The 13710-nt window shown below is 38.6% G+C and overlaps 1 protein-coding gene across 11 annotated transcripts in view; it reads right to left on the minus strand.

The window, feature by feature from the left end:
* Positions 1-13710, minus strand: part of LOC137301207 (eukaryotic translation initiation factor 4 gamma 3-like) — a 284740-nt gene that overhangs the window by 110423 nt on the left and 160607 nt on the right. For 8 of the 11 annotated variants that reach the window (XM_067970666.1, XM_067970674.1, XM_067970671.1 and 5 more), the window contains 4 exons: positions 12874-12999; positions 8619-8706; positions 6578-6616; positions 3064-3852 (listed from right to left, as the gene is read on the minus strand). In XM_067970666.1, the coding sequence (XP_067826767.1) occupies positions 3064-3852; positions 6578-6616; positions 8619-8706; positions 12874-12999 (1042 nt within the window). The remainder of the gene's footprint in view (positions 1-3063; positions 3853-6577; positions 6617-8618; positions 8707-12873; positions 13000-13710) is intronic. The other 3 variants (XM_067970676.1, XM_067970667.1, XM_067970672.1) reach the window with 2 other exon arrangements.

The following is a 13710-nucleotide window of genomic DNA, read 5'->3' on the forward strand; positions in this document are numbered from 1 at the left end:
GAGGAAAAAAAAACCTCAAAACAGTGATATTGATCACTGGCCAGCATTCATTCATAGGGCAAATGCACTGCTGACTCCTGCATAACTGAAGATGTTGTTTAACCTCAACTCCAGCATAGTATCATGTTATACAAGAATCTCCTTTCTAAATGGTAAAAAGTTAAAAACAGTGGATGTCCAAAGGGACTTAGGGGTTTGGGTACATAGATCATTGAAGTTTCATGAACAGGTGCAGAAAATAATCAATAAGGCTAATGGAATGCTGGCCTTTATATCTAGAGGACTAGAGTACAAGGGGGCAGAAGTTATGCTGCAGCTTTATAAAACCCTGGTTACACCGCACCTGGAGTACTGTGAGCAGTTCTGGGCACCGCACCTTCGGAAGGACATATTGGCCTTGGAGGGAGCGCAGCGTAGGTTTACTAGAATGATACCCGGACTTCAAGGGTTAAGTTACGAGGAGATATTACACAAATTGGGGTTGTATTCTCTGGAGTTTCAAAGGTTAAGGGGTGATCTGATCGAAGTTTATAAGATATTAAGGGGAACAGATAGGGTGGATAGAGAGAAACTATTTCCGCTGGTTGGGGATTTTAGGAGTAGAGGGCACAGTCTAAAAATTAGAGCCAGACCTTTCAGGAGTGAGATTAGAAAACATTTCTACACACAAGCAGTGGTAGAAGTTTGGAACACTCTTCCGCAAACGGCAATTGATACTAGCTCAATTGTTAAATTTAAATGTGAGATAGATAGCTTTTTGGCAACCAAAGGTATTAAGGGATATGGGCCAACGGCAGGTATATGGAGTGAGATCGCAGATCAGCCATGATCTTATCAAATGGCGGAGCAGGCTCGAGGGGCTGAATGGCCTACTCCTGTTCCTACATTCCTATGATCCTACAGTACCACAGAACGATAGAGGTTTATAGCACAGAAGGAGACTATTCGACACTTCACATCTTTGCCAGCTCCTTACTAGAGCAATCCAAAACTAATTCTACTGCCTTGCTCTCTCTCCCCATGGCCCTGTTTCTTCCCTTAAAAGATGCCTCAACTACTCCATGTGGCAAAGCATTCCATGCCCCAATACCCTCTGCATAAAATAAATTTCACCCAAGCTCTCTCCTCACACACAGTAGAAATTTTAAATTGATGACCTCTCACTACTGACTCCCTAACCAGAGGAAATGGTCTTTCCCTATTCACCCGATCAAATCCTTCATGACTGTAAAACATCTATCAAATCTCCTCTTAGACTTCTCTGCTCCGGTGGAAATAGTAGCTCAAGTCTCTCCTCAAATCTAGTTTCCCATCCCTGGTATATCCTCGCTGTATGCGCTCTATCGCTTTAATGCCCTTTCTATTACGGGGTGCCCAAGATCGCGCACAGTACTCTTAACTGTGACCGAACCACAGACGTGTACAAATTTATCATAACCTGTTCATTCTTGTACTCTGTGCCCTTACTTATAAAACCCAAAATGCCACAGGCCTTTTTATGGCTTTATCTACCAGCATTTGCAAGAAATTACAAATGTGCACCCCTGTGTCTTTGTTCCTCCACAGCTTTCAGCAGATTTCCACTGAGTTTATGCTCCCATTCCTTGTTTTTCCTGCCAAAGTATATCACCTCTCATGCATCTTTAAACATTCACTAATTATGGTTTCTAAAAGTTGCAATGGGGTCTTTGCAATTTGATCAAATATGGCCATGTTGTCTTACACACCTTGAAATGTACTTTTTCCATCATTGGAAAGTCCAATTCAAAAATTTCTTATATTTAAATGCTACTTTACATATGATTTTAATCCTTCATCTCATATTTATGCAAAATGTTCATCTCTTTTGATGAAAAGTGAAGCTTTGTGATTGTAAACCATTAACTAGGTTAGCATGGTTCAGAATGTGGGAGGACAAGCTGCTGTATTATCATGAATAAACAAATCATTGTGATGGACTGTACCACAAAGAGTACAGTTTCCTTCTGGTCTAGTTGAGAGCTGAAGCTGGTTAAATTATTCATCTTATGTTAACAATAAAGTCTTAAAGTGTACAAGCAAAGTTCATTTTATAATGCCTTGCCTACCTAAAATCCAGAGATTATCCAAATATTTTCATGAGGCAGAAGGCTGTGTGTGAAATGAATGTGTGCATTAGGGTTTACTCATCATTTCTTAAAACAGTATCTTGCCAACTTTCACTCCAGAAGGCACAGACTCCTTGCCAGGGAATGGTTCCATTAGTGGCAATTGCCCTTTTGTATCTCACCCAAATAGACATTATTTATGTATGAACCTGGACAGTGAGCATCAGCAGGCAATTCGGTCATAAGGGATATCATAGCTTAGCCCGATCCGGTCCTCAATGCATGCACTTTCAGGAGGGATTACTGCATAGTGACCGGGGCAGAAACAGTGGTCAATTTCTTCCTCCCTAACCCAGGGATATTGAGGCCAATTTTACTGCCGCTATTATCATGGGTACAATCAGCTAACTCAGCACAGGCCAAGGATTGAACCTGGAACCTTTGTGGTCTATATGGCTCCGTTACTCACTAGATAAACTATGCAATTAGGGGGAGCCTTCAAACTTTTATGAAAATAATTCCTGCCTTGTATTAAGAAATCACATTTCAATATTAGTCGAGTCATATCCATCTATATGTCTATTTTGCTTTCTCTAACGATGAGAAAAAAAGATCAATAAATGAATAGGATGATAACACAAAAATTAATATAACTGGATAACCAGGTTAATAACTTAATTCATCAAATTTTACTGGGGTTTGAATGTTAGCTATAGCAAAACTAAAACTACCAGAAGTTTGTCAATCAACTACCAAAATATACAAGTAAGCACAAAAGCCTTAAAAACTCTCTCTTCACTAACATCTCAACTGCTAATTTTTAAAAACTATCGGGAAACATTCCTCAGACCTACAAAAAGCTTGACAAATTTTTGGTGGGTTATTTTCATGATGTTAGAGATTTTTTTCATAAAAACATTTTTATCATAAAGATCTGATATTATACAGACAGTCTTCATATTCAATACAAACCTACCATGCACAGACTCTGGACTTTTTTTGGAGTTTAACTGTTGTGATTCATTTTCCTCTACCTCTTTCTCCTCCACTTCAGCAGATTCCTTGCTTTCCACATCTTGATCTTTGTCATCACTAACAGGAATTTCCTCGCTGTCCTCTCCCTCTGCTGCAACTTCCAGACTTGTGCACACAGCAACAGGGGAAGGTGGCATCTCCACCTTTGCTTCTGTCCGGACAATGTCTGCAATCTCCACATCAGTAGACAATGGAGGAAGGTCCTGTGATACACTTTCTAAGGCGCTATGGGTTACTTCCTGCCCCGTAATGCCATTCACGTCTTTAATTGCATTAATAGTAGCAGGTACTATGATTTCATTAGCTGGAACAACAATCACTTCTCCAGGTAGATCTTCACTGGCCTGCTCTTCTTTTTTATCATCTTCCACCTCCGTATGCAAACATAGGCTAGGTGGAGGGTTCTGCTCCTCTTTGGGAATGGATGGCCCAGGCTCCTCAGCACAATCCGAAACTGGCAAAACAGAGTTGCTAGAAGCAGGTTCCTCTGCCGTTGCCGTCGCCGTCTCCTCCTCCTCCTGCTCCTGCTCTTCCTCTTCCTGCTCTTGTTCTTGTTCTTGTTCTTGTTCTTGTTCTTCCTCCTCCTGCTCCTCCTCCTCTTCCTCCTCCTCGACTTGTAAAGGGACAGGATCAGGAGGTTCTCCATCAATCTCTTTCTTTTCTACAACAGTTTCCGATCTGACATCCGGTGAAACGCTTTTTACCACTGGATCCTGCTTTGGTTTCTCTTCTGTGTGAACAAAAAGGCAGTGCAATTTAGTATCTATTCGTACTGTTCACACAAACCAATAGTTTATGTCAATTCTTTCTTTAATCCTTATAGTAAACAAAATATAAGCTAGTTAACACAAAATACCTGACAGTTATTACATGTCTCTCACTGGCAACCTCTCTAAGAACATAACAGAAATATAGCAATGCAAGGAGAAAGCGCCATTCAGCTACCCAGGTCCCAATTGCTAATCCTGATCAGACCATATGTACATACACAGAAGAAGTGGAAACATTTTGGTTTCTAAAATTAAAGTTCCTCAAATAATAACTCTACTCTTAAGGTCTGAACCACTGATAGTTATTTTTATTGTGATGCCAACTAGGTAAAATGCATTAATTGCTGTTCTGGGTAGTTTAATGAACTACATTCACTTAAAACACCAAAAAAAAACCCTTTAAATGAAATAAAGATTTCCATATTCACTTTTAAGCCAACATGCTCATGTGTGAAGTACCAAACAGTGCTATAATGTATGGAGTTTGTCCGTGGATCAGGACCTTGAAAGTGACAGGCTCCAAACACAGGCACTGAACATAACAGCCCTGTTGCCGTCCAAAATCACTTCTTGAAAACGACAACCTATACAAGCGAGTCCTAAAGCAGCAATAAAGACTATTAACCTTGAAGTGTTGCTATAACAGGTTCTCAAGTCTCGTCTTTAAGGTACTCACTAAACTGAAGCATTGCTAAATGATTCTGGCCAAAGCATAATAAAAAAATTGATTACATAGCTTTGTCTAGAAGTGATAAAGCACTGCAGCCTTGAGTTACAGATGGTACCCTGAGCGAGAGTTACTCTTTACAATCTGAGGTTTAATTCTCACAATCCTTGAGGAAATTTTTAATATTGCATTCAAAAGTAGTCTACATTTGTACACTGCAACACAGCCTATGAGAATTACACTATGTTTTATGTGGTATCTCACAGTAGTATACAGAGTAGTGAGTTCAGATCTACTGGAAGCTGCAGGATTGAGTGAACCGAGACACTTTAGCAAATAGGGCCACGGACACATTTCAATGCAATATTGTTAATTTTCTATAACCGTGCATGCTTAACAAAACATTTAACCTGGTTTAAAGGTCATGCCTATGGTTGCAACTTTAACAAAATTAGATGTCACTATAAAATGATCAGAAGCCACACATGCATAAAAAGAACTGCAGTAAATACTTCTTAAAAAAAAGTGGCCTCAATGTATGATACACATTTGTTTAGTCTATATTTCTGAAGAAAACTCAAAAAGAGCCTGTATCATCTTAAAAGTGATACTGCTGTACAATATGCTTCCCTACACTCAACAAAAACTTGCATTTACATAGCGCCTTTAATGTAGGAAAACATCCCAAGGTGCTTCATAGGAATGTAACAGACTAAATTGATACAAAGCCAAAGGAGGACATATTAGAAGGGGTGAATAAAAGCTTGGTCAAAGAAGTAGGTTTTAAGGAGGGTCTTAAAGGAAGAGAGGTAGAGGGGTGGAGTGACGGAAAGGTTTAGGGAGGGCATTCCAGAGCTTGGAGGCTAGGCACGGCCACCAATGATGGGACGACGGGAATGGTAGATGCACTGGAGGCCAGAGTTGGAGGAATGCAGAGTTCTTGAAGGGTTGTAGGACTGAAGGAGGTTACAGAGATAGGGAGGGGTGAGGCCATGGAGGGATTTGAACACAAGGATGAGAACTTTAAATTCAAAGCGTTGATGGACCAGGAGCCATGTAGATCAGCAAACACAGGGGTGATGGGTGAGCGGGACTTGGTTAGCATTCTGAAGTCCGACAATAAAGGTGAGCTGATATACCACAGATTATGGTAACTAGTCGCAGGATTTATTTTTCTCCTTTCAAGAATTCCTTAAGCACATATTGGAGGTACTACTTCATCCTATACAAAGTCATATGCTATCCCATAAAACTGCCAGTTCACATGCCTGGTCAGTATGAAGGCCTTACTCCAAAGTATGAATTGCTAGAGGAAAACATTTTAAATTCTAAGCGATTCTTGCATACTTATTAACCAGTCCTTTTGAGGCTGAGGAGCAAATACAAAGGTGAGCAAGAACAGAGCTGTACAAAATCAGTCAAGAACAAGAGTTGTGCATTAGTCGGCATGACAGCCAACATTTAGCAACTCTGTTCCAATTAAATTCTGATTAATTTGAAGCACACACTCCAAGTTTGAAGATTATGTTCACAGGGCTTAACCCTACAACTTAAATGTCCTGCACAACTAAACATTTGAATTCCATGGTTAAAAACTGTATTCAAGTTCATACTTGCAGTAGTCTTCATTCAAGAATATCATACCACAAAGCAGAATTTATATCAATATCAGTGCAACAAAAGTACAAAGGACTCATCTCAACACTTCGCATCGGAAATAAACGCTCAACATTAGTTTAAAATAAACCAATACTTCCACTAATAACATTACTGCACAGTAAATGTTGTAATAAAGCATTTAATATTTGGCTATTATAATTTCATTGTGCAAAAGGTTGAACTGCAGCAAAATTGCCACTTCTCTTTGCATAGTCATTCAACTACAAATCCTGTCCCCAGAAATGTAAACAGGCACTTGTGAAGGTACACAGAAGTAGCAGCCTGGTTAAAATATACTATTTTTGTTTTATTATGTAATAAAGTCTTAATTCGGCTTTTAAACTTTGTTAGTTCCATACCTGCTTTCAGTTTTGTAATAGCAACTTCAGTTCGCCCCACTGAAATAAATAGAAACATTTTATGGCATGTACCATGCCTGAACTTATAATTATATGAAATGCTACTTTGTTTGATTGTAATTTACTGAACCTCTATACAAAAAGTTGTGTATAGAACCCCAGATGGTTAAAACAGAATCATTTAAAATATCTTTAATTAAACCAAACTTTCAAAGAGTAACTTCACACCTAGTACGGTAGCTTAAATATCAATCTATTCACTTGATCTTCACAATTGTATGTACTGGGGGAAAGCAAACCAAGATATTAACTAAAATGGCTTTTTCAAAAAACTTAAACAGTACATTTTACACACTTCAGTTGTAGGATTAAAGTTAACTGTATGCAGAAGAACAATTACAAAAACTTGCATGCAATTCTTCCCTCCTCCACAAGCAATCCCTGCTTCAATACTGGAAATTGCCAGTTTGCAAGTATACATTAACTCTTAATTCAAAGTTGCTTTATTAAAATTATCTGACATTTCAATGTTTTTACACTGCATTAATTATTGCTTAATTCAAATTATTGGATAATCCAATTTTTAAACCAAAAAAGAAATTCAAATTATCAGAAGTAGATTGTAATCTTGAGCACCTAGATCAAACAGGAGTCGGTCACAAACAAAATACAGGCCAGCTCATTCAAGCTAGTTTAATAATATAAATACACCCCCCCATATTATCTATCTTTTCTCTTCAGAACCACTATTACGAGATGCACAATACTGATAGCAGCATCAAGACATTGATTCCCTCAAACTAGCTATTGTTTAAAATGAGGCATGCAGAAGTTCTTCAAATAGACATCAATATCAAACAACACATTAAACATACCACTGAATTATATATCCTTTGTCCAAAATAGCTGCCAAAACAAATTTTCTATAATCTCTAAATCGAACATTGAAAATTTGCTGGAGGTAAATTTTATTTGGACTGCAATCTTTGCAGTAAAACTACTATAATATTAAATTGACTGCCATAGCTAAAGTCTCTCACCCTTTGAAAAAGTTCAACTTCCATACAAAATCAACAAACATTGTCACCTCACCTGGTTTGGGCCGGAGGAGGGGAGGGGAATATCCGGGGACACTGCCCCTTTAAGAAATCATTGTACCGCCATCTTCTTGGTCAGGTGATTTTTCTCTCACTCCACTGTCTACAAAGCATTTGTTCTGCCACACATCCATACTTATTTGACCAGAGTGGGCTCTATAATGTTTAATAACGTGACCCACACTGGTTGCAACTGGATTTTTTTTTTAGGTTTACAATGATATGCAATGAAATACTATCTACTGAACAGTTATGTTGGAAAAGTTGCAGGAAGAAGCTCTCGTCAATCAGCCTCTCAGATGGGGCAAAATGAGCACGAGACCTGTCCTCGCAGACAGCTATTCTGTAAACATGGTAATGCACTCCTTTCTATATTAAACCTCCCTGTTTGAAAATGGACCTCAAGATAGATGAGATTGATAGCTGCAGCTAGTCTGGGGGATGCCGCTTGGGTCATCTAAGAGTTACCATCTTTCAATTTCCCTCTGAAATGATGGGTATACCCTTCCCTGATTCTTTCTACTAAGAAAGCATCGATACAATTAACTATTACCCAGGACTGAAGAAACATAATTAAGTTTACTACATGTTCTCATACATAGGTATATGTTCATATGAACTACTTATGTACATGTCAGGCATCATGAGAACTGGTCAATGCAACATCTTCAAGGTGACAGGCACAACGCCTCGTCCATCTAGAATGTAAATGGAGCTAAATTCATAAGGAAACCTGAAAATTACACTTTAAAGAAAAACTCAATCTAATCATGGGCATCTTTTAGCTACCTGACCCAAATACATAATCTTCAAAATGAAATAAAGTGCTCCTTCCATCCATTCTCCCGCCGGTCGATCAATATTCAAAAACCAATGTAGCTAAACCACACCTAGTTAAACTCAAAACATTGCAGCAATATACGCCAGAGAAGAACTGAACAAACCTTGCTTGAAGTCCACACTTGGTGCGATGTGAGCATTTTCCACAGTTCCAAAAACTGGTCCATGATCTGCAACCTGACTGGGCAGCTGCTGGGATTTGAGGTACAACAGGTGAGGATAATGAGGGTGCGGACACAAAAACTAGCACATGGAACATGCAACAGAGAGGAAAATAAGCAAAAAGGTTTCCCAAGAAATTCAATAGTAGGACAATAAATTCAAGAACAAAAAGCAAAACCAAAAAGAGATGGAGTAAGCAGGAATGAGAAGGAAAAGAAAACAGGATTACCATTAACAGCAAGGATAGACAACTGACAGAACTCTGCTAATACATTCTCAGTGTTCCCTCTAAGAGTCCTTTTTGACCTATTGAGGAGGACTGGCCAATTACTTGCAATAAAAAGTTTTATTTATCATTTTCCCTCTCTTGCATTAACCTCTTCTGGACAGCCTGAATGAGATAGCCATTGACTACATCAATTTGGTGTTGATCATTCAAGAAGATATGAAATTGAGAAACATTGTAGCAAACCAGAAGATAAATTTAGTGATTTCAGCAAGCAATTTAAGACACAAGCAGTTTAAAATGTCATATAGATGTTAATTTTAGAGTTTAGCTGTTAATAACTTTAATTCCTAGTCATTATACACTGATGACTGCATCTCTGAACGCCAACACACATCACTGGTTAGTTGATTCTGAACTGATTAAATTGACCCAATCTTACAAATTTGTTAACAGATAAAATGCTACCGTTTAATCTACGAGTTGGTAAATTTAAGGGAGTAACAAATCAAGTAGTGCTACGTTCAGCTATTTTACTCTTTTTTCAAATATTAAAATGGCACTGCTCTTTACTGCTGACAGTAAACTGCATTCTCTAATCTGCCTATTTAAAACTTACTAAAAATATACCCGTTCATTTCAGAGACCTGCTCACAGGCCTCTACCAATATTGATCTGTAATGGACTGGCAGGATATGCCCAACTATCACAACAGGTAGAGGGTGGGGGGGAAATCAGGAAGAGAAAGAGAATGGGACAGATTCTTTCTCTCTGGCAACCTCCTTTTGTCACTTTCCCATAACAGAGATTGAAAGTCTGTAAAATTAAGAGCATGAACTGGTAATTTATCACTTCCTACGCCAACTCTTGGAGTTTCACCATTGTACCACTCTACACCTTTACTACACAGCCAATGCCATAATTTTCAATTTACTGCGGCTGCCAATCATTCCAGCTGACCAGGAGGGACCACAAGTTCAACTCGATACGAGATATGATAAAACAAGCTTTAAGAATAGAGAGAAGGCTACACTCTGATTTAAAAATAAATATGTTCTTTAAGCAGGTAATGTGAACAGAAGCAAATGGTTAAGAAAGGGAACAGTGACAAGTAAATGTGTTGCTTTATAAGTTCAGAGAACTCTGAGGCCCACTTGGTAGCTCTAGGAGCAGAGGATCAAACTCACAACTGGCAGGCCAAAGTTTAAGCAGCTTCAAATTAAATGGACACTCATTAGTAAAGTTCCTTTAGTTTTTTGATAGAGAGCTGGATGAAGCATTTCATTTCAGCAAGGAAACACTTTAGGCCAGTCCCATCCTGCAACTGATACTACACCATCTCCTACACAACGAAACAGCACTGATGGTCGGCACAGACACAACTGTGGTCCAAATTTGGTGGGAAGCAATAGTAGGCAATCTACTGCAGAAATATATATTTTTTAAATAGACAACGACAGCAGGTAATTCAAATACTCCCATTACTCTGGCAGCAACCTGAATACTGGATGCATTAGATACTATTGGGTCTGTTAAATTACATACAACTTCCACTGCCAAAGGAAACCACCTGGGGGAAAACGCTTCACGTACGTAACTAAAAGCTGACAAAAATCAGGTCCTGACGCTAAAATTCATCTATTCAAAGTTATTTACGTGAAATGCTTACTTTTCTTTTAATTCTCCATTTGTAATCAGAATTTAACTTAGAGGGAACATGATACATCATACACATTAGAAGACAGACAAGTATTTAAAGTTCAGTACAACATGAAACACAGACAACACTTCAAACAAGATGTGCAAGCATACATTTCAAAAAGTTTTACTTCAGCCAATCTTCACATTTCATTTTAAATCTCAATAATTACACTATGCAGCAGTTATAATATACAATATCTAAGTGTGGTAATTCAGTTTCATTCAGAATTAAGAGTAAGCACAAGAGCTGTGTTTACATTGTGGGCTTATATTATTACCCTTTTGAACCACTTTACTGCACCAGAAAAATGAGACGACCAAGGATCGTATGGTGTCATTACAAGTCACATGGCCACCACGAGCTACATTAACTCTGGAACTCTCCTGACACTACAGATATAGGTTGACTAATTTGCACTTAGTGAACAAACCAGAACACAACAAAAATGGTTCACAAAATGTGTACATTTAGATGGAAATGAAATTCAAATCTCAAATTCAAAGTTAAATGTGTAGTCACTCAGGTACTTTTGAATTTCTGAATATGCAGATGCAATATTACCAGTTCTACGCAATGTAAATTTGTGGATGAATTTATAAAAATTGCAAAATGAGGGGAAAAAATGATTTGTCACATATTTGCTTTGAATTCACAAACTTTTGAATACCACAAATACTGCAGATATTTTAAAATTATTTATATTTTTCACCTTTTCATACATACTAACCCAATGTAAAATAGAAATTCTTAGTATTCTTTCACTGGGTGAGCCACACAAAATCACTTGCCCAAGTTATGACCACAAGTCAACCCTTTTAGACTTATATATGCCACAAAACCCCTTTGTGTGCATGCACTGATGCTTCAGTTTGATCTAAAAACCTGCAATCAATTGGGAATTGCTGCACAACATCATACCAATGGGATCACTCCATTTTAATAATTTATTAAATGGACACAAAATTCAGGAATGTATCAAAATCTTGCCCTAAACAATTAGCTCACAAGGTAAAATAACTTATGTGGTTAATAATGACAGTGTCTCTCTCTCTCTCTCATACTGTAATTGGCAAACAGAACTCCTTTGAGCATAGAAAAATGTCTTCCCAATTTCAATGTTACTGCTCTAGCCAGATGGACCGCAATGGTCTTTTCTGGTCCTGCTTATTCCTTTGTTCAACATACCGATAGTAATGCACTAAAGAGCTTTAATCCCTAAACGATGTTTACTCTACAACTAACAGTGGAACCTCAATTACTTGTGTTCCCATTAACCGTATTAGATTATCTACAAGAATTTTTTTCAAAATGTTTACACTATAGGCTTGGCAACAACGCTCCTCCTCTCAGCAAGATCAGCTGGCACCTTAGCGCTGCTCCAACAGCCGATCTGGCAGCTCGTGACTCTAGCTATCGGACTGCTCTCAGAATCTAGAAAGCCAGCCAAAAACATTAAAGGCTGTATTTGTTCACCTTCAGTGAATCTTTCAGCACCATACCCGAGCACTGTGGGAGAACGCACGTTGGTCTGGATGCTCATCCCTATAGCTGTGGTTGATGTTTTGGCTGGCTGGCTGGGGTCTATTGCAGGACTCGGGCCTGAGGGAGCTGATCTCATTTGATGGAGTAAGTGTTACAGCACCACCAGCTGCTTTGCCAGCAAAAGCAACTGAGGTAATGCTGGCAGGGAGGACTGAGGCAGGCAGGTGAGGAAAGCAGTGAATTCAAATGTCAACAGAAATCAACAGTGCAACTTGGAGACTCATCTGGCAAAAACGGGGCCCTCTTCATTATGGGCGATAATTGAGATTCCCATCTATAATAAGCCATGTGCTTATCTATTATAAAAGGTTGCAAATGATCACAAGGTAGGCTGGGATGGAGATGACCCTTCAGCACATTTGATTTCATCCTTCCAGAATACTAATCCTTCCACCTTCTCATCACAGCATCTAACTGTTCCTTAAATGAAACCAGGGTCTTGGCTGCAACCACTCTTTCCTGGCCACCTGTCCCAGCTGTTAATCCCACTTTGAAAGGAGGACTTTGACATCTGTTCTAAATTTGCCCTGCATAGCCCTGAGCCTGACTTATCAAAATATTGTTTGGCGTTTACTTTCTCTTATAGGTCCACTCTGATACATGTCACAATGGACCTAAAATGGAGTAAAATTAAAAATTCTATACAACTGCCAACTTTTAAGAAACACCTAGTTTATATTGAATGCTGTTTAGTTTACGTTAAAGAAGTCTGATATTTTCTAACTACCTGAGGTGGAGTGGGCGTGGAGCTCGGCCTCACTACAGGTGGCGTAGGGTTTCTGCTTCCACCTCCTCCCGACATTATTTCTTCAGTGATGTCCTTGCCTCCCTGGTTTGGATCACGGATTCTAATCTGCAGAAGAGAAACCAACACAGTATTAAACTGTTACAGCCCTGACCATCATTTGCATCACTTTTTTTAATGTTTAGATATAAAAGTAAAACTTTCTAAATGATACTGAAATGTTTCCTTGATCTAGAACATCTACAGATATAAAGAAATAGAATGGTAGAAATACAATAATTTCTCCTGCTTTGTGGTAGGAAAGCGTCCCAAAGTGCTTCATTATTAAAAATATTCTGCAATTCTGCTATTTTTTAGTATGGAACTTCAATTTCTTCCAATGGAAATGATGAGGTACTTGGGAATATACCAGCTAAAACACTGTGGGCACAGCTTAAGCACACAGGCTATACAAGTAAGAAGAAACAGCACTGCCAAACAAGTAGAAATATAATTTAATAGCTGCAGTATACAGGCCCTGCAATATAACTCGATGGTATATCAGCTTTCTCTAATGGAACTTCAGATCAATTTAAATAAAATCTAATATCACGTTAGATAGAGACCGGCAGACCTAGCTTTGTTATTAATATAAAATAGTACATTATGCTCTGTGTAAATGTAAAGCTGAGGCAAGGGAAGGTCGAAGATGGCCACCCAGCTTTGGCATGTCTGGCTTCAAGAAGGCAGCCTTTGTCTTCGGTTTCCAAACAGTATCACTGTCAATTAAGCCAGTAAGACTTTGAGAGAGTGAGAAAGAGAGCACAGGAATGAGCATGC

This window comes from Heptranchias perlo, chromosome 32 (genome assembly GCF_035084215.1).
Source record: "Heptranchias perlo isolate sHepPer1 chromosome 32, sHepPer1.hap1, whole genome shotgun sequence".
In the NCBI taxonomy this organism is placed as follows: domain Eukaryota; kingdom Metazoa; phylum Chordata; class Chondrichthyes; order Hexanchiformes; family Hexanchidae; genus Heptranchias; species Heptranchias perlo.